This window comes from Diabrotica virgifera, chromosome 8 (genome assembly GCF_917563875.1).
Source record: "Diabrotica virgifera virgifera chromosome 8, PGI_DIABVI_V3a".
NCBI lineage: Eukaryota > Metazoa > Arthropoda > Insecta > Coleoptera > Chrysomelidae > Diabrotica > Diabrotica virgifera.
In genome coordinates, this window is record NC_065450.1 from 39,810,628 (window position 1) to 39,832,737 (window position 22,110).

General features: G+C 33.0%; 2 protein-coding genes across 2 annotated transcripts in view; both read right to left on the bottom strand.

The window, feature by feature from the left end:
- The window catches only part of LOC126889576 (cytochrome P450 6k1-like), a 122,380-nt gene extending 112,314 nt beyond the window's left edge, over positions 1-10,066 (bottom strand). The window contains exon 1 of the mRNA XM_050657967.1: positions 9,793-10,066. The gene's annotated coding sequence lies outside the window, so the exon portion shown is untranslated. The remainder of the gene's footprint in view (positions 1-9,792) is intronic.
- The window catches only part of LOC126889577 (cytochrome P450 6k1-like), a 136,297-nt gene that overhangs the window by 3,843 nt on the left and 110,344 nt on the right, over positions 1-22,110 (bottom strand). Inside the window, exon 2 of the mRNA XM_050657970.1 lies at positions 20,691-20,939. Within this exon, the coding sequence (XP_050513927.1) occupies positions 20,691-20,939 (249 nt within the window). The remainder of the gene's footprint in view (positions 1-20,690; positions 20,940-22,110) is intronic.

The following is a 22,110-nucleotide window of genomic DNA, read 5'->3' on the forward strand; positions in this document are numbered from 1 at the left end:
GGGAACAAAACGAACAATAACGGATGACCTAACAACAAAACTTATCTGGTTCGGACATATACAAAGAATGAATGAAAAACGAATACCAAAGGAATATTAAAATGGCAACCAGAAGGAAGGAGAAAACGAGGTAGATCGAGAGAAAATTGGAGCGAAGGAATAAATACAGAGCTGAGAGAAAGTGACATGAGAGGAGCGACCCTATGGAACAACAGAACGAAACGGCGATTGGAAGTCGGAAAACGACAGAGAACGTTATAAATCAACATGTAGTGGTAGTTTCACATATTTTATCCGCTATTGTTGGTATCCTATACGCTGTGAGCTCGTACGTAGAGGGGAAATTTACAAATTCGCGAGCGCCAGTAGTGAAAAGCCTGTAAACCTTTACCGGAAATTTGACATAAATGTCAAAGTGATTAATTTAAAATTAAAATTAAAAACATTAATTATAAAAAATATTAGTTGGTCAAAGCTGTGGTATATATTTTTACATTAAATATACTTACGTCTTAAATACTGAATTTAAGTTTTTTTAATGTTCCGTAATATGTAATTATAAATTAATCTATTAATCTTATCGCGATCTACACGATAATTGTGAAAGTATGCGAAGTACGAAATTCATATTTTATCAATAGAACGTCAAAATGATTAGCAAAATCTTAAAAAAATCGATTACAATTGAATTACTTTTTTGCGTTGTAAATATATATTATACAGGGTGTTTCATTGGGAAACGGAAATACTTTAATGGTGAATAGAGGTCACTAAGGCGGTTCTAGGTATACTAAATTTTTTGCCCTACCGACTTTTATATCCGAGTTACAGGGTGTTTTATAGATTTTGCTTATTTCTTTCCTAAGCCATAACTTTAGAACCACCTTGTATATTTTTTTAATATTTGGTACACATATCTCTCATTCAAAACCCAAACGACCGACATACTAATCACAAGAAAAATCCAGGTCCATATTAACAAAAAATTATAAAATAATTGTGACCTTAAAACAACACTCTATATATTGAAATTTTCAAAATCTGTTTGCATATTTGAAAAGAGCACAAAAAACTAAGTCTAATAGTTCGCTTAGATTTTTCCGCCAAACAATTTTTTGACTTTTATTTTGAAATTATATTGATTTTTTTTAAGAACTGCACATTAAAAAGCAGGTATTATTAACTTTTAATTATAAATTATTAAATTTATTGAATAAATACTCATTTTAAAATTAATCAATATTTATTTACCACATTGGAACGACCCAATTATTAATCACAAGAAAAATCCAGGTCCGGATGAACAAAAAAACATAAAGTAATTGTGACCTTGAAACAACACCCTGTATATTGACACTTTCAAAAATTGTTTGCACATTTGAAAAGACCACAAAAATCCGAGTTTATAGATTCACTTTGATTTTTTGTGCAAAAACTTATTAACTTTAATTTTGAAATTAAATATATTCAAATTTTTAAGAACCCTGAAAATAATAAGCAGGTTTTTAAAGCACTTTTATTAATAAATCATTCAAGTTGATGAATAAATACTAATTTTAAAAATAATCCGTTACTATTTACAGCATTAGAAGGACTTACTTACTAATCACAAGAAAAATCCAGGTCCGTATTAACAGCAAAATACAAAGTAATTCTAACCTTGAAAAAACACCCTGTATATTGAAATTTTTAAAATACGTTTGCACACCTGAAAAGAGCACGAAAAACTAAGTTTAATGTCCGTCTTTAATTTTTTGTGCAGACAATTTAATGACATTACTTTTGAAATACCCGTGTTGAGCTGGCTCCCCCCCCACTTGCCAAAATCAAAAAACAAATAGCCCTGATTTATGAGCTAATTATGAGCTCTCATATTCCGCAAACTAAAATTTTTGAGCTCGTTCCACTGAGCAGGAATTTGATACTTTAGTGGGGGGGGGGCTGAGTCAGCCCCCCCCCCACTAAAGTATCACTTAAAAATAGGAATATTGAATCGGTTTTGCGGCAGAATTACGAGCTATTTATGAGCTCTTGAAATTATATAGTTTCGATTTTTGAGCTCATCCCCTTCACCCCCAAACAACCCTTTAATTGATTTAACTTAAGAGAAAATGCTGAGAAAACTTAAAATATATCGTATTGCGGATATAATTCCTATAGCTTATATACTCTAAGAATAAACTATTAAATCACGTGCATTTTGATTATTGAGCTACAACCCCTTCGCAAGAAAACCACCCTATCTTCCCGGCTTAAGAGAAAGTTGTACTTAAAATGCATTAAACTAATTATTTGGCGACTACATATCATTGAATAATTTATAAGCTTCCAAATTACGCGCATTTAGATCAGTAAATTGCAATTTATTTTGTATAGTGCAGTCACTGAAGGTAAAAATCAACGATTACCTTCAATTTCGGTGAACCTTCATCGATTTTCACGAAAATTGATCAGTGGTTAGAGGATACGTCAAGAAACAAAGGTGACATGGTACCACCTTGCGCCTTTACCCTGAGGGTGGATACCGCCCCTTCTCGGGGGTGAAAATTATTTTATTAAAAATAACTGCACAAATCAATAAAAGAACAAATTAAAAGCAAAATTTATTATATAAAGTTAATAAAATAAGTCAATACTTTTTACAATTATTCGTAAAAAATTCATGTTATAAAGCGGTTTTTCGTAAATCACTGAAAAACTGTAAGTTTTTACAAAAAAGTTTATAGTAGTTTAATTCGTATCATAGGCGTAACCAGGATGATCCTAAGGGGGGGGGGTTACAACTACCTGAAAGGGGGGGTTACAACTAATGGAATGTCTTTGAGGGCTATGGTGTTAAGCGTATAGAGCTCAAATCACATCCCAATGGGGGTTGCAACCCCCAAAACCCCCCCTGGTTACGCCTATGATTCTTATAGCTTATATTCTAAGAATAAACTCTTAAATCACGCGTATTTCGATTATAGAGCTACAACCCCTTCGTAAGAAAACCATCCCATATTCCCGGCTTAAGAGAGTTGTACTTAAAATAATTTAAATTAATTATTTGGCGACTACATATCGTTTAATAATTTATGAGCTTGCAAAATATACGCATCTCAATTATTGAATTGCCATTTTCTTTCTATAGTGCAGTCAGTGAAGGTAAAAATCAACTATGACCTTTGATTTCGGTAAATCTCCATTCATTTTCACGAATTAACAATAACAACTTGGGGTTTTAACCTGGGGTATATGTCACCCCTTTTTGGGGGTGAAAATTACTTTATTAAAAATAACCCCACAAATCGAGAGAAGAACAAATTGTAAGCAAAATTTGTTATATAATGTGATTAAAATAAATCAATACTTTTTGAGTTATTAAAGATCAAATATTTTAATTTTTGTGAAAGAAAATGCATGCTTTAAAGCGAGAGAGAGAGAGAGAGAGAGAGAGCGAGAGTGACATACTTTATTGATACAATGTACCAAAAGGCCATCGACCGAAGTCTTTCAGGCAGGCCTTTAAAGCGATTTTTCATAAATAACTCAAAAACTGTAAGTTTTTACAAAAAAGTGTTCGTCACTAAAATTCAAGCTAATAAAAAATATAATAAATTGCTTACTTAAAAAACCCTTTAATGTTAATTTAAAGTAAGTTATTGGTAATTAAATGTATATTGTTTCTGCGATTATTCAAATCTAGGGATTCAAGCTTAAATAACGGGAAAGAGATGCATTTTATAACACTTAGGTACTAAATACTTGTCAAAGTACTTAGAAATACCTATCAAAAATGAGCTCCAGAAAAAGTTGATAGCATCAAAATCCGCTCACCAATATTCGTGAAAATGAATGGAGATTTACCGAAATCGAAAGTCATAGTTGATTTTTACCTTCAGTGACTGCACTATAGAAAGAAAATGGCAATTCAATAATTGAGATGCGTATATTTTGCGAGCTCATAAATTATTAAACGATATCTGGTCGCCAAATAATTTATTTAAATTATTTTAAATACAACCCTCTTAAGTCGGGAATATGGGATAGTTTTCTTGCGAAGGGGTTGTAGCTCTATAATCGAAAGGCGCGTGATTTAAGAGTTTATTCTTAGAATATAAGCTATACGAATTAAACTACTATTAACTTTTTAAACTATTAAACTACTATTAAAAACCGCTTCATAACATGCATTTTTTTCACGAATAATTAAAATCTTTGATCTTTAATAAATTAAAAAGTATTGACTTATTTTATTAACTTTATATAATAAATTTTGCTTTTAATTTATTCTTTTATTGATTTGTGCAGTTATTTTTAATAAAATAATTTTCACCCCCGAGAAGGGGCGGTATCCACCCTCAGGGTAAAGGCGCAAGGTGGTACCATGTCACCTTTGTTTCTTGACGTATCCTCTAACCACTGATCAATTTTCGTGAAAATCGATGAAGGTTCACCGAAATTGAAGGTAATCGTTGATTTTTACCTTCAGTGACTGCACTATACAAAATAAATTGCAATTTACTGATCTAAATGCGCGTAATTTGGAAGCTTATAAATTATTCAATGATATGTAGTCGCCAAATAATTAGTTTAATGCATTTTAAGTACAACTTTCTCTTAAGCCGGGAAGATAGGGTGGTTTTCTTGCGAAGGGGTTGTAGCTCAATAATCCAAATGCACGTGATTTAATAGTTTATTCTTAGAGTATATAAGCTATAGGAATTATATCCGCAATACGATATATTTTAAGTTTTCTCAGCATTTTTCTCTTAAGTTAAATCAATTAAAGGGTTGTTTGGGGGTGAAGGGGATGAGCTCAAAAATCGAAACTATATAATTTCAAGAGCTCATAAATAGCTCGTAATTCTGCCGCAAAAACTGATTCAGTATTCCTATTTTTAAGTAGTGGGGGGGGGGCTGACTCAGCCCCCACTAAAGTATCAAATTCCTGCTCAGTGGAACGAGCTCAAAAATTTTAGTTTGCGGAATATGAGAGCTCATAAATAGCTCATCAATCAGGGCTATTTGTTTTTTAATTTTTGCAAGTGGGGGGGGGGCAGCTCAACACGGGTTTTTGAAATTATATCGAAATTTTTATTATGATGAGTTCTTAAAAATTTCGACATAATTTCAAAATTAAATTTATTAAATTGTCTGGCCAAAAAATTTAAGCTAACGATTAAACTTAGTTTTTTGTGCTCTTTTCATACCTATGTATGTGCAAACGGATTTTGAAAATTTCAATATACAGGGTGTTGTTTCAAGATAACAATTACTTTATTTTTTTTGTTAATCCGGACCTGGATTTTTCTTGTGATTAATAATTGGGTCGTTCCAATGTGGCAAATAAGTATTGATTAATTTTAAAATAAGTATTTATTCAATAGCTTTAATAATTTATAATTAAAAAGTTATTAATACCTTCTTTTTAATGTCAGAGTTCTTAAAAAATTCAATATAATTTTAAAATTAAAGTCATAAAATTGTCTGGCCGAAAAATTGAAGCGAACGATTAGACTTAGTTTTTTGTGCTATTTTCAAATATGAAAACAGATTTTCAAAATTTCAATATACAGGGTGTTGTTTTAAGGTCACAATTACTTTATAATTTTTTGTTAATCCTGACCTGGATTTTTCTTGTGATTAGTATGTCGGTCCTTTGGGTTTTGGATGAGGCACATGTGTACCAAATATCAAAAAAATATACAGGGTGGTTCTAAAGTTATGGCTTAGGAAAGAAATTGGCAAAATCGATAAAACACCCTGTAACTCGGTTATAAAAGTAGGTAGGGCAAAAAATATAGTACGCCTAGAACCGCCTCGGTGACCTCTATTCACCGGTAAAGTATTTCCGTTTCCCAATGAAACACCCTGTATATATAATCAGGAGCCCCTTATACCATCTAATGGTGTGTGGCCATTACTGGTATACAAATTTTCGCCATTCTTTTTTGTTTCTTGCCATTCTTCTTGCTTCATTCCAAGTGGTTCCTCTTCTTACCAGCAGTTCCCCAACTGTTTTGTCCCAGGTCTTTTTAGGTCTTCCTCTCTTTGCCTTCTTCCATGTTTTGGCTTCCCATACTCTTCTAACCTGTCGTTGGTTTTCCATACATTGCAGATGTCCCCACCAACTTAGCTGTTTCTGTTCGATAAATGAGATCAAGGGTTGGATGTTTAGCTCTTCCCGTATTACATTATTTCTAATTTTGTCTCTTCTCGTGACTCCTCTCACCCTTCTCAAGTATTTCATTTCGGTAGCCTGTAATTTACTTTTCTGTCTATTTGTTAATACCCACGATTCGCAACCGAAAGTGAGGATTGGTCTGAATATCGTTTTGTAAACATTAATCTTGGTTCTCCGTGAAATTTCTCTTTTTCCTATTAAACCCCTGTTCATTAGATAGTATGTTTTCGTAGCTTTTTCTATTCTTGAATTGATTTCCATTTCGTCATTTCCTGAATCCTCTATCTTAGTGCCCAAATACTCAAACATGTCGACTTGTTCTAATTCTCTTCCCTCAATTGAAATGCTCATTTTTTGATTTTCCCCTATCCTCATTACTTTGGTTTTCTCTTTATTCAAAATCATTCCATATCTTTTTAGTGTTTCCTTCCAGATTTCCATATTACTTTGGAGGTCTCTTTCACTTTCTGCAACTACGATCACATCATCCGCGAATGCTCCTTCGGAAATCCTCATCATTTGTAAATTTTTGTACCCTACTTTTAATTTCTTCGCTTTGTTTGAACAGGCTCTGATGATTTTGTCCATAAATATATTGAATAAAAGTGGGCTCAGCCCTCCTCATTGCTTCAGTCCTTCACTGGTTACAAAGATGTCCGAGATGTTGTTTCTCCAAATGACAATATTCTTGTTGTTCTTATATAAGCTCTTAATCACATTCAATGTTTTGTCCTCTACACCTTTTTTCTTCAGTATTTCCCACAATTTATCCCTCTTCACCTTATCAAAAGCCTTCTCCAAATCTATAAATGCCAGTGACGCTGTCTGGTTTTGTCGGTTAACTTTTTCTATTATTTGCTACAGTGTGAATACATGGTCCTGGGTGCTTCTTCCTTTACGGAATCCACTTTGCATTTCATGCAGTGAACTTTCAATTTTCTTGTACAGTCGCCTCTCGATTATTTTTTCGAAGGTTTTCATGGACGTGCATAGTAAAGAAATTCCTCTATAATTACTTCAACATTTTTTGTCTCCTTTCTTATATATGGGTAAAATTAGCGCCATTTCCCAATCTTTTGGAATTATCTCTGTCTTCCATATTTCATTAAAAATCTTCAAGAGTACTTCATTACCTTTATCACCCATGTGCTTTAGCATTTCGTTCGTTATTCTATCAAGCCCAGGCGCTTTTCCTTTTTTTAGCCATTTAATAGCATCCTCTAACTCTTCTAATTTTATTTCATCTGTTTCTCCCTGTTGTAGTATGTTTCCTACTTCCTCCTCCACTGTATCTGTATACGTTGCTTCCAGAAGTTCTTGGAAGTACTCTTTCCATCTGCTCATTATTTCTTTGTTTTCGGTTAGCACTTTTCCTTCTGAATCTCTAATATATGTATCTGTTTCTTTTGTATCCTGCCTGAACGATTTAAGGATTTTATAAAACAGCTTTTAATTTTCTTTGCTATTTTGTTCCATTTTATCTCCAAATTCTGCCCAACTTACTTTTTTTGCCCCTACAACTAGTTCCTTTGCTTTTTTCCTTTGTTTCTTGTACTCTTCGTAACTAGTTTCGTTCCTATTGGCCCAGTATTTTTTCCAAGCGGTTTTCTTATGTTTAATACCATTTTTCACATTATCTGTCCACCAAGATGTTTGTTTCTTATTTTTGACGGTTCTACGGGTTCCACAAGCTCCTTTGCCGCTTCTAAGATTGCTTCCTTGTATATAACCCAGGAATGCTCTACATTTTTATGTCTTCTTTCTATTGAAGTAGTCCCTAATTTTTGTTCGACTAATTCTTTGAATGTGTTAGCTACTCGTTTGTGATTTAGTTTGTAACTTCTTATTGTTTCGCATTCAGTTTTTTGCATACTCCTATTCTTTTTCTCTGCTTTTCTTTCATTTACGTCTCTTATTTTAGATATTACCATAAAATGATCACTACCAATCTCTGGCCCCCTTCTAACTTTTGTGTCTAAAACATTTTTCATATTTTCTCTATCTACTATGACGTAATCTATTACTGATTTCTCGTTTCTTGTTGGTACCTCTCTTGTATAAGTATGTATCGCTTTATGTTTGAACCAGGAGTTTGTTACGATCATATTATTTATTGTGCAGAAGTCTAAAAGCTTTACTCCATTGCTGTTGCACGCTTTTTCTCCGTGTGGTCCTAGTATCTCCTTATACCTTGGGTTCGCACAGCCTACTCTAGCATTAAAATCGCCTAGGAGATATACCATCCCTCTCGCTCCTTCTCTGGTTTGTGTTAGCTGTTCCCAATACTTTTCTTTGTTCACAATTCTCTCGTCTTCGTTTGGTCCATAAGTAACAATAAATGTATTAATCCTGTTGTCTCCGTTCCTTATTTCAACTGACATGATTCTCTCCGATATTGCTTCCCATTCATATATGTTTTCTGCTATTTTCTTGTGAATGATACATCCAACACCAGCAGCTGCCCTGTTGTTCTCTTGTACTCAGCTATATAATAATATGTGTTAGTTATCTAATGTTATGCACCCTTTTCCCTTTTTCTTTGTTTCTGTTATCCCTAGTACTTCCATATTTGCTTTTTCTAATTCTATTTCCAATTCCTTTTCCTTACCATTAATACCTCTAACGTTCCATGTCCCTAGTTTCCAAACTATTTCATTTTTACCATTGATATACTTAAATTTTCCTTTTCTTTCAATTGTACCTTATTCTGGTTATTTAACTTATTTCTTTTCCCTTTCCATTGCCTGGTCGTCGTCGTGTTTCCTTCCTTTTGTACCACTAGTTTTTTGAAAAAACTTGTCTTTTTCATTTCTACTATGTCATTTGTTTCATTATTATTTGAAAGTCTTCGCATTGATTATAATTTTCTCTTACCCAATCTTTACGTTTTTGTTTAAACGCCTTTCTTCATTTGCTTTTTCTGTAAGTAGTTTTGGCACTTTCCTCTCTTGTTTTGTTAGATCATGTTTTATGTAAACAGGGCCACCTGAAATTTCTTTTAATTTGTATTTGTTTCGCATTATTTCGGTCTTCTTTTCGTAGTTTGCTATTTCTGCGATGCACATGTTTTCGTTTATCTTCGTTACCTTAGTGATGTTTGATCCGATTTTTAAAGTATCCTTGATAAAAGTTTTAATTACCTTTTTTGCTTTTCTTTATTCTCTTCCATTTTAAGTCCGCTTATCACTATGTTATTTCTCTTGCTGTTTTTCTCTAGTTGTTCCATCGTTTCATTGGCTTTTTCTAAACTCATTACTCTCTTATTTAGTTCTTGAATTCCTTCCTTCATTGTTTTATTTTCTTCTTTGGGTATTCCCATCATTTCCCGGTATTCACTGAAAAGCTCTCGCATTTCTTTGATATTCTCTTTAAAACCTGCCATGGTTTCTGTCAAATACTCTTTAATTTCTCCTCCATTGCTAATTTGCTGTGGATATAGTAAATAATTTGCTATGGAAAAATATATAATGTAATGTATACTTTTTATTATTATTATTAACCGGTGTCACCACGTTAAGAGCTCACCCCGGACTCTCTCCGCGGAGGGTTTACTCCTCTTGGTTGCACTCTAAATATCTTAATCTATTTTCACCCTATCTATCTTAGAATATCTATGCTAATCTTACCTTTTCTGTAGTTGGTATTTTCTTTTTTTTTTCCTTAGTGTATCTATTCACTTCACTTTTAATGTTCACTATTTATCCATTTACCAACATGTTTTAATTTTTAAACACTTTAAATTAAATTTTAAATTCTCTTAGTAAATAAATAAATTCGGAAACCTAATTACCGATATTTAGTTTTTATCTGCTATACCGTGATAAGGCTCGATCAACGAGTTTGTTATCGCCGATAAACACAGACAACCTTCTTCACTGCTAACCAAGACTCAACTCAACTGCGTTGTAAATATTAAGCGATAACAATCAGGGATGGCGGTTTTTGACAAAACACCGGTTTTCGGTTATACCGGTTTTTTTTGCTTACCGTTTAACCTGGCAGTTATAACCGGCAAAAAAAACCGGTTTTTGGAAAAACCGGTTTTCGGTTTTTTAATCCAATATGTTACAAAGTTACATTTACAATGCACTTTAGTTTGCGATACTTCATTCGACTCGATATCAATATGATCAAAATTAGTACTAGCGAAAGAACATCAAAATCAATATAAATAAAACACAATTTTTAATAAAACCGTTTTATTCTATTAATTACTATATTTATTTATTATTTTATTATTATTATATATTTATTGATTATTATTAAATATAATATAGCGTGGTATTAATATATACATTGGATCGAAAAAAAAATTGATTTGTGTGAATCCCAAAGATTTGTGAATTTCAGTAGTCAGATGTAGAGAACAGTAAACCAAAATTATTATCCTACTGCTCAACAGAGAGCGCTGAAATAATTCAGGTTCTATCGTCATTAAATATACAGGGTGTCCCGAAAAGATTGGTCATAAATTATACCACAGATTCTGGGGTCAAAAATAGATTGATTGAACCTTACTTACCTATATACAATAATGCACACAAAAAAAGTTACAGCCCTTTGAAGTTACAAAATGAAAATCGATTTTTTTTCATATATCGAAAACTCTCAGAGATTATTTATTGAAAATGGACATGTGGCATTTTTATGGCAGCAACATTTTGAAAAAAATTAAAGTGAAACTTGTACACCCCTTGTACACTTGTACACTTGTAAAAATTTTATGACTGTTTTGTTCCATTAAGCCCCCCCAAACTTTTGTGTACGTTCCAATAAAATTGTTATTGTGGCACCATTAGTTAAACACAATGTTTCTAAAACTTTTTTGCCTCTTAATAGTTTTTCGATAAGTCAGTATTTATCGAAATATTTTGAATATTTATCGAATCCACCACATATTTGTATATGGTTAAGTACGATTATAGAGACCTATTAATAATCTGAAAATTTATTTATAATTTACATTTTTAGGTATATTTTGAAAAAGAAGCTACATCTCGATAATAGTTAACTTATGAAAAAAAGACTAAAAGGCAAAAGTTTTAAAAACACTGTGTTTAACTAATGATACCACAATAATAGTTTAATTGGAACGTAGACAAACATTTGGGGGGTTTAAATGAACAAAACCCCCATAAAATTTTTACGTAAATGTATTAAAAAAGAAGCCGCATCTCGATAAAAACTGGCTTATCGAAAAAATACTAGAAGGCAAAAAAGCAAAAAAGTTTTAGAAACGTTGTGTTTAACTAATGGTACCACAATAATGAATTAATTGGAACGTAAACAAAAGTTTGGGGGGGTTTAAGGGAACAAAATCCCCCTAAATTTTTTATGGGGTGGACAAATTTGACTATAATTTTGTTTTAAGTTGTTCCTGCCATAAGAATGATACATGTCCATTTTCAATAAAAAATCTCTAATAGTTTTCGATATATTGAAAAAAATCGATATTCATTTTGTAACTTCAAAGGGCTGTAACTTTTTTTATGAGCAAATTTGTACTAAGGTAAGTTAGGTTCAATCTAAGTATTTTTGACCCCAGAACGTGTGGTATAATTTATGACCAATCTTTTCGGGACACCCTGTATTATAGGTCTGGATCCCGCGTATGAAAAAAAAGTTGATTAACAGCAAGCTGAAAATTTGTTAATAGCTTAAGGGTGTCTAGTCGGACAAACTTTGATATATGGGAAAACTGGAACAGGGGAAGTTTTAATTGTGGAACAGGTTAAAAATTTGGAACGGTCAGACCACGAAAACGGCAGATGTATTTTGTCCGACAGAACAGACTTAAACTCTTCGAATATAGATTAAACTCTCATGCAAAAATCAGACTGCTATTTATCACCAAATGGGCGTTTTAATAAGTAGAACAGGTAGAATATGTCAAATGACAGGAATTATTACAGGTGATAAATAGCAGTCTGATTTTTGCATGAGAGTTTAATCTCTGTTCGGAGAGTTTAAGTCTATTTTGTCGGACAAAATAAATGTGCCGTTTTCGTGGTCTGACCGTTCCAAATTTTTAACCTGTTCCACAATTAAAGCTGCCCCTGTTCCTGTGTTCCCATATATCAAAGTTTATCCGACTAGACACCCTTAAGCTATTAACAAATTTTCAGCTTGCTAATTAATTGAGATGACAATTCTATAGTTAAATTATACGATAAGAAATTTTAGGTAATTAGTAGATTAAAAATAGTATTTAGTAGCTTAGTAGAATAATCTGCCAATTAATTGATTATAAAATTTTAAAAAAGTTAAGAGTGAATGTATTTTATATCTACTAGTTCCATAACTTTTTCTTATTCACAATATACCCTTATAGAGGAGCGGCACATCCTCAAAAAAAAAAACTCTTATTTCTCAAGATACTCACCACGGAGAGGTGAATGGCCAATTTTAGTTATATTTATATTTAATTTTAGTTATATTGTATGTTTTTGATGGTGCTGAAAACGAAAATGAGGCTTATTTTAAATTTTATGTGGGGAACATTGTCAAAATCGCAATTTACCCTAAAAATAAAAAAAAAATGAAAACACTTTTTTTGCGTTTATCTCGCTACAACTCTGTTCCATTTTAATATTTTTTTTCTGAAATTTTTACAGTATATAGTTCTAACATTTCTGAAGACAACAGAACCTGTTTCAAGCTTTCAGTATTATCCTGATAAAGGTTATGAATTGTTTATGGTAAAAGGCGTGTTTAAAACGCGCCGTGGTTTTAACTCAATTTTTTGGCAATTACGAGTATTTTAAAAGATAATAAATGAATTGTGATTGTGTTTAACGGTATAGAAATTGGCGAGGAAGATAAATATATTTTTGATGTGGGAGAAAAGACCTCCGAAACCGGTATAGACTCTTCCTTCACTCTCCGATTTAAACAGAGTATTATGCAGCAGCTGAATTTACGTGTTGCAAAAAAATTGAAAATGTTTATACATTTTTAATTCATTTACTCTTTTGTAGGAGAATTAAGGAATCTTTCTTGTTGGAACTTTTACCACTCTGAACAGATGAGTTGTGAATTATTTAAAATTCTCTCATCTTAATTTCCTCGGCATCCTGTTTGATTTATAAATTTTGAAAATCTCAGGAGGTGTAACCAAAGAAAATATTCCACCTGTTGTCAATCTGGTGGTATGGTAACGATATTTTTTGTCATTTTCTGTGCTACTGTGATTGATAACTTACTTTCTTTTAAGATAAACATAGTTTTTAAAAACTTTAAGTACAAAAAATGTAATACTTAATAATATGTACAGACAAACTTCTTGGATACCAAAGGAAAAAAATAGTAAACAATAAGTAATTAACTAATTAATATAGAGGTAAACGAACCAAGGTACTCTATCATCAAAAGTACCACAATATTAGATTCTTTTGTAGTATCTGTGATTCTTCCACAGTAAGACATCTTCACGATAAAGTTTCTCAGCTCCAGAAATCACAGATCCCCATTGAAATTGTAGAAGCACTGGGGACTTGTCTAAAGGAAAATATCGATTTATTTCCAGTCATCTCAGAAATCTATGACACCTTGAATACTCATGACCCAAATTTGAAAAATCTTTACAAAAGGATAGATGAAATTCACAGTCTTCTTACGAGAAGCCCTGACAATGAAAATGAATCTTTATTCCATACGATCAGGGAAATAAAACAAGGCACTTTTAATCTGGTGTCAATATTTATGGGGAATCATGAAGAGACTGTGAAGGTCCAAATTCAGGACACATCAAAGGAAGAGATAGTGAAGGAAATGGCTGACTTGAAAATGACTATCAACCAAATGGCACACAAAATTTAAAAGCTAGGTACCAATGAAAAACCAAATAAAACTCCACCGCAAACCATAAAAAAGTCCATTTCAACTCAAACTGATCCTGCAGAAACCCAAGAGCCTTTAGTGTCTTCTCCTTCAAAGGTAAATACTGTACCCCCTACCAAATACTCTGTAAAAGAAAACTGGCATTATGTGGTTGTATCAAAAATTCCACCTCCTTATACTGCTAAACAGATTGCACACTATATCAAGGAGAAACTTGATACCACCGATTTTATTCGGTGCTTTCCATTGCTTAGGGATACGGATAGACCAGACTCTGACTTTAAGATCGGTGTGCAAAATCAAAGTTTCATCAAGTTGCTGAAAGATCCAAGTTTGTGGCCACCTGGTACCGTAGTAGACACCCTTAATGACAATCCTCCAGCGCATGCCAATTCAGCTTCAACGACCATAAAAGTAGCGGCTCCAGCATCCAGTACTCCTTACACACCATCAGCACCTACTAAGGAGCGCATATCCATTCAGATTGGTTCAGATAGGGATGCCATTATTGCAAGTAATTCCTTTAATAAACAAAATTCAAGTATTGTGGTTACGGAGAAAACTATGAAAAAGGATGATGGGCTTTGTATGGACCCGATGACTCCACCTATAGTGCGGCTATCTCGTACTGCGGATGTGGAAAATAGTCGTTACTTGTTAGCTAGACTGAGGGACCCTGGAATTTTGAATCCTCTTCGACTATTCCTTGCCTATCTCCATGATCAACCCTCGAGTACGTGTTACGATGGGCACACCAACACCACCATTAAATTGATGCTGGCTTCAGAGGGACTCCCTACTGACGGGGATTCCCTGCGTAAGCTGTATCACAGATTCCATGAGGCTTACGGTATTAGTACTGCTGAAGTTGAAGCAGATCTTTCGGCTTTTGGAACCTTCTTTTCCACTGAGACACGCCTCCGACTCCAGAAAATTAGGGAATGTCAAAATAAATATTTTTCGAGTAATTCCCCATCTAGCAAAATTTTTTTTAAATAAATTGACGCGTACAGAAGATCAAGCGCCTTCTGACAATTTGGACGATAGCAAGCTAAGTTTATTTCTAATTAACATTGAGTCCTTAAGACACAAAACTGATGAATTACTTCTATTACTAGAAGAGCTAAATTTCCCTGAGATTGTTGCCATAACTGAACATTGGTTAAATGTTGATGAACCTGTGTTTATTAAAAATTACACCATTATATCCAGATTTAACAGGAGTAGATTATCTCATGAGGGTACTTTGATTATGTCTACACAAAATGACTTTTCAGCAGTGACCAAATTTAATAATTTATTAATTGAAAAATTATTTGAATTCTCCATAATTTATCAGAAACCTTCTTACCTCTATATTATTTGTATTTGTAGAACTCCCGATGCGGATGTGCAGATTTTCTTACAACAACTACTTAGCTTGCTAGAAAATATTCCTTCAAACAGTAAATTAATTCTATGTGGCGATCTAAATATTGACTACTCCAGTGTGTGTGCTGCTCAAGAATCTCTTCATTCTATCTTTGATTCCTTTGGTATAGGTATGCACGTATATTCTCCAACCAGAATAACCAAAACTAGATCTAGTATCATTGACTATGTCGTATCGTCTTTGGCTCCAAATTCTACTGACTGTACTGTTTTCAACTCAGGTTTCTCTGATCATGAAGCAGTATTGACTACATTTTGGTTAAAATCAAAAAATAATAGTGAAAACACGCAACGAAAATTGTTCCGTGTCTTTGGAGAATAAAATTTTCCAACATTTAAACACCTATGTCAAACAACTGACTGGGACTTCCGCTCTGTTGATGTCTACATCGAGTTTTCTAGATTCATAAAGCTATTGTCTGGTCTGGCATACGAATCCTTTCCTCTTAGCCCATCAAAACTAAACATCGTAAACCCTGGTCAACTAGAGGTCTACGTATATCTGCAAAGAACATGCGCTCATTATCGTACCTAAAAAAATTCTCGGACAATATATCCTTCCATGATTACGTTAGGCTTTACAGGAAAATTTACCATAAAGCCATAAAGGCCGCCAAGGAAATTTATTATAATGCGGGGCTGGCTAAATCAGGTAATGTTGCTAAGGAAACGTGGTCTATCGTAAATGAACTGAGATATAAGACTTCTTCTCCCACCACAATCCCGACTTCTCCTGAGACCCTGAACAATTACTTTGTAAATGTGGCAAAAAATTTAACAAATATTATACCTCCTTCTCAGGATCCGATTTCATATCTTTCGCATAAGAATGTAAATAGTTTCTTTTTTACACCCATAGTATTAGGTGAACTACGCTCTACAATAAATGACATTAAAAATAAATCGTCATCTGGGACTGACGGCCTCACTCTTAAAATGTTTTCTGCTCTACCTAATTGCACTTTAAACCATCTTACTACCTTAATAAACAGGTCATTCGAAACTGGAGTTTTTCCAAGCTGCCTTAAGACAGCGATAATTATTCCTATACACAAAGGAGGCGATAAAGATCTTGCTTCGAATTATCGCCTTATTGCACTCCTGCCCACGTTGTCGAAGATAATTGAAAGTCTGGTAAAAAAAGAATCTTATCTTTTCTGTTGAAATACAAATTGCTTACTCCACATCAATTTGGATTCCTGAGTGACAAATGCACGAATGATGCTATGTTCTTCCTTTTCGATCATGTTTACTCCAGTCTAAACAACCATCACTCTACAGCAACAATTTTCTGTGATTTCTCTAAAGCATTCGATTGTGTAAACCATAACATCTTGACTGACAAATTACAGCACTATGGATTTAGGGGAAAGGCTCTTAAATGGCTTAAATCGTATCTTAATAAAATAAGTCAGTTTGTAAGGGTTGACACGAAGACGTCTTCTTGCATGCCATTAGAATGTGGTGTACCTCAGGGTTCAGTTCTAGGCCCTATATTTTTTCTGATATACATAAATGATATCTCTAGTCTGAACATTAAAGGTAAAATATGTCTCTTTGCAGATGATACTAGTATTACTTGGAGTAACAAGGATATTATGGATCTTCGCAATACCACAGCCACAGACCTAGTCACCATTAAATCGTGGTGCGATTCGAATCTCCTGTTATTTAACGTTTCTAAAACCAAAGTCCTACCTTACAACAGTATGATGCAACCTTTAGTACTTAATAACAACAGTCTAGAGGTAGTTGAATCGGTGAAGTTCTTAGGGCTTATTGTGGATAAGTCTCTAAAGTGGAACTTGCACATTGATGCCTTACACAAAAAATTAAGTTGTGCTTGTTTTGCGCTAAGATCAGTTGCTACGGAAATGAATTTGTCAACATCTAGGACCGTTTATTATGCCCTTTTTGAGTCTCATCTTCGGTACGCCCTTACATTCTGGGGTACGTGTTGTGCGACTCAATTTGAGCGTATTTTTAAACTACAAAAGAGAGCTCTTCGTTACTCCCTGAGACTCAATAGCAGAGTTCATTGCCAAGAATTCTTTAAAAAATTTAAAATATTAACTCTTCCTTCTTTGTTTGTTTTTGAATCCGTTTGTTTAATCCGCAAACATGCATCAGAAGGTCCAGAGAGACCCACTCACCACTGTCCCCTTAGAAACGTGGAGCATAATCTTTATCTGCCAACCCCACGGTCTGAGCTGGTTAAGTGCTCTATACTATACATTTCGAGAAAAATGCACAATCACCTGCCATCTAACATCAAATCTATTACAGCATTTCCCGCTTTTCACAAGGCCTTGAAAGCTTATTTGCTAGGGAGAGCTTTTTATACAGTGAATGACTTTTTTATAAACGATTTGAATTCAGCAAATTGACTTGCAGGATTATTATTTTCGAGTACTTTTGTACATATTTGCAGCGGCATAGAACTTTTGATTTACTTTCCCTTTCCCTTTTCCTTGTTCGCCTTCTTTTTGCTCTGACGTTGTATACATATTGTTTGTAAAATTTTTAATGGGTACTTAGTAACTGTAAAATCATATTAAGTAGTATAACTCACGCCATTTACTTGGTGTCTGTTTCTGTTTTTGTTTTGTTTGTAGTTTTTTAATATTTTTTGTTTTTTATTGTATTTTTTTATTTTGTATAAGCTTTGTCCACAAATTGGTAAAATTTTATGACAATAAAGCATACCTTACTTACTTACTTACCTGTCATCAAAGAGTTCCAAAATAACTTTCTGTGTTACATTATATTATTTAAATTTAGTAGACAATATATAGGTGGACTAACCTATACTCAAAGAGTTCCAATATAACTTTCGGTGTTACATTATATTTAACTTTAGTAGACCTTCAACTAAATACATAATAAAATGGTATTGAGAGAAGCTGAGCCTCTGAAGGGTTGACCTGGGCGAAGTTCGTGAAATATCAAGGAAAAATTGAGAAAATGATGGAGGAAATAATGAAAAAATTGGAATGCATGGGAGGCAGGGACGTCAGGATGGAAAAAAATAGATAATGACCTACATCTCACCTACAGTCAGAAATAGAAAACATTAAGAAAGAATACCTGCCAATCAAAGAAGAAAATAGAGAACTAAAGAAAGAACTGAAAATGTAAGAAAGCAGGACAAATGACCTAGAAAGAGAAATAAGAAAAAAGAAAATAGTAACCTTCGGGATTGGGGAAACAAAAAGTGAGGATACATCCATTATGAAAAAGGAAAGTCAGAGAGTTATAGAAAAACTGGATATCGAACTTGATGAAAAAAAATGAAGTAAGTGAAATTAGAAGAATTGGAAAGCAAACGGTAAATAAAACAAGACCGATGCTAATAGAGCTAAGGGATTGAAATAGGAAAAAGAGAAATAATCAAGGCAACTCATAAATTAAAGGGAACTAACATATTTATACAGCGTGTCTACTTAAGTTGGAAACATATGGGAAACTTTTTTATTATTAATTTTACGAAAAAAAGTTATTCTTTATAAAAAGTTCTGCATGCCCAAAAACCTAAGATTCAACCATCAGATATTAAATTTTCTCAATATTATACGAGGTATGTAAAAAAATATTAATTTCGGTCAAGGGTAAAGTACCTTTATTTCTCTCAATATCGAAAATTCTTGTGATAAAAAGTTGTTTGGAATTAAAACCTAAGATCAAATATGCAATTACATGCTTCTAATTAAAAAAAAAAATTTTCTTAAATTTATGGATACCCAACATCGTTTTTAATTATTACAAATATGATAACTCGTTTATTATTCATTTTACGAAAAAAAGTTATTCTTCATAAAAAGCTTTGAATGGTCTAAAAGCTAAGACACAACCATGATATATCAACTTTTATTAATTTTGTACGAGGTGTGTCAAAAAATATAAAATTCGCTCAAGATTATAGTATCTTTATATTTCACACTATTTCAATTAGAAGGATGTAATTGCATATTGAAACATAGTTTTAATTCTAAACAACTTTTTTAATAACCGTTTTCAATATTGTGAAAAATAAAGGTACTTTACTCTTGAGTGAAATTCATATTTTTTGACATACCTCGTATAAAATTAATAAAATGTGATATCTGATGGTTGCATCTTCGGTCTTAGGACATACAGAGCTTTTTATAAAGAATACCTTTTTTTCGTAAAAGTAATAATAAAAGAGTTATCGTATGTGTAATAAATAAAAACGAAGTTAGCATCGATAAATTTGAGAAAAATTTGGAAAATATTTTTTTCCAATTAGAAGCATGTAATTGCATATTTGATCTTAGTTTTTATTTCCAAACAACTTTTCATAATAAGAATTTTCGGTATTGAGAGAAATAAAGGTACTCTACTCTTGAACGAAATTCATATTTTTTGACATACCTCGTATAATATTGACAAAATTTGATATCTGATGATTGAAACTTAGGTTTTAGAGCATGCAGAACTTTTTATAAAGAATAACTTTTTCTCGTAAAATGAATAACAAAAAAGTTTCCCATATGTTTCCAACTTAAGTAGACACGCTGTAGTAGATAAACACTGTCCCAAAGAAATCCAGATTCTGACATGAATATTACGAAAACAGATGAAAGAAGCGAGAGAAAAAGGATATAAGGCAAATATAATATACAACAAATTGTATATAAATGATGAAATTTATACAGCAAAGAGCTTAGGTTATGAACAAGGGGAGGCAACAAGTCGTATTAGATGGCGATAAGGAGTATAATGCAAGGTCAAAAGGAGGAAGAACATACAGCGAAAGGTCTCCTGAGATGCGAAAAAAGGAAAGGTCCCCTGAGATCAGCAACAAATACCCAAGAAAAATTTATCCAAAAAACTGATTACCGAATCGGACGGAGAGACGTTGATGACTACCAGGCAAGGACATGGAACAACCAGTAATATAAAAGAGCAAACAAAGAGGATAACTAATAACAAGGAAAACAATAGAAAGAAGAACAAAACAAAAGTGAAAAAGCTATTAAACTAGAAACCTGGAACATCAAAACTTTGTATAATAAAGAGAAGAAACTAGAAATAGAATTTGAAAAGGCAAATTTAGATTTTCCTGCATTAACAGAAACTAAGAAGAAAGGTGAAGGAGAAATATGCTAGAAAATGGACATTTGCTATTATAGAGTGGGGTCGACACAATTGAAAGAGCTGCATTAGGAGTAGGATGCATAACATACGTAATACTAACTATATCTACTTTTTAATATTAAAAATGCAACTTTACCTATACAATTTTTTGGACCATCACCGAATGGTATAAAACTAAGTCCATCTGAATTAATGTTCTTATCCAAAAATCTTTCAGGATCATACGTTTCGGCTTTGGAATATAGTCTTTCATCTCTATGTAGCGCAAAAAGGGGGATCAGTACTGACATGTTTCGTGGTATCGTCAGATCTGTACCTTCAAATGTATAATCATCGATGGGAGTTCGATCCATCAAGGGTAAAGCTGGGTATTTTCTCATGGTTTCTAAAACAAAAAAAGTTTGTCAGAGCATGCCATCGATAAAAGTTACAACATAGTCCAGAAAGCCACTGCGCATCCGCTCGGAAAAATATTCTAATTCGGATTTTTTGCACAATCTTACTCAAAAAGGACTCCTTTTAACAAATTTGCATGTTGCCAGGACCAAAAGGAGGTCAAAAATTTTTTAAACGTGCTTTTTTTGTTTTTTTTTTCTAAAATAATTTTTTTTGCATGGAAAAATTTTTTTTAGGTTTTTTGGATCATTCCAAACAGAAAAGGTCTTTAGTGACTTTTCTCTAAAAATGATAGTTTTTGACATATAAGCAATTAAAAATTGAAAAATTGCGAAATCGGCCATTTTTAACCCTCCAAAACTATGTGAAAATCTGAAAATTTGAATGTTGCCAAGGTAGGTAGATATTTTTTACACATCGATTGATGAAATCCCGAAGAGTTTTTTGCAATAAAATTTTCAAAACTCCTTTGTTTTTTAATTGCTAATCAAGCGTGCGCGACACTCTTTTCCACCGACATCGACAGTATGGTGCAAATGAAAGGAATAAATTCGTTATTCGATATTGTGGCATATATGGTATACTAGTGACGTCATCTGTCTGGGCGTAATGACGTAATCGATGATTTTTTTAAATGAGAATAGGGGTCGTGTGGTAGCTCATTTGACATGTTCTTCAATTCTCTATTCAGTAATGTAAACATTTACATAATTATTTATACTTATACAGGGTGTCCTTCTACTTCTTTTTTGTCAAATAATTTAATTTAATAAAAAAATTTTGGACACCCTGTATAAATAATTATGTAAATGTTTATATTACTGAATAGAGAATTGAAGAACCTTGCAAATGAGCTAGCACACGACCCCTATTCTCATTTAAAAAAATCATCGATTACGTCATCACGTCTAGATGGATGATGTCACCAGTATACCGTATATGCCACAATATCATAACTTAAAAATAAAAATCGACCTGTTTCGGGATTTCTCCTTAAAGTCGCCGGTTTACGAAATAACGAATTGATTCCTTTCATTTGCACCATACTGTCGGTGGAAAATAGTGTCGCGCACGCTTGATTAGCAATTAAAAAACAAAGGAGTTTTGAATACTGTATTGCTAAAAACTCTTCGGGATTTCATCAATCGATGTTTAAAGAA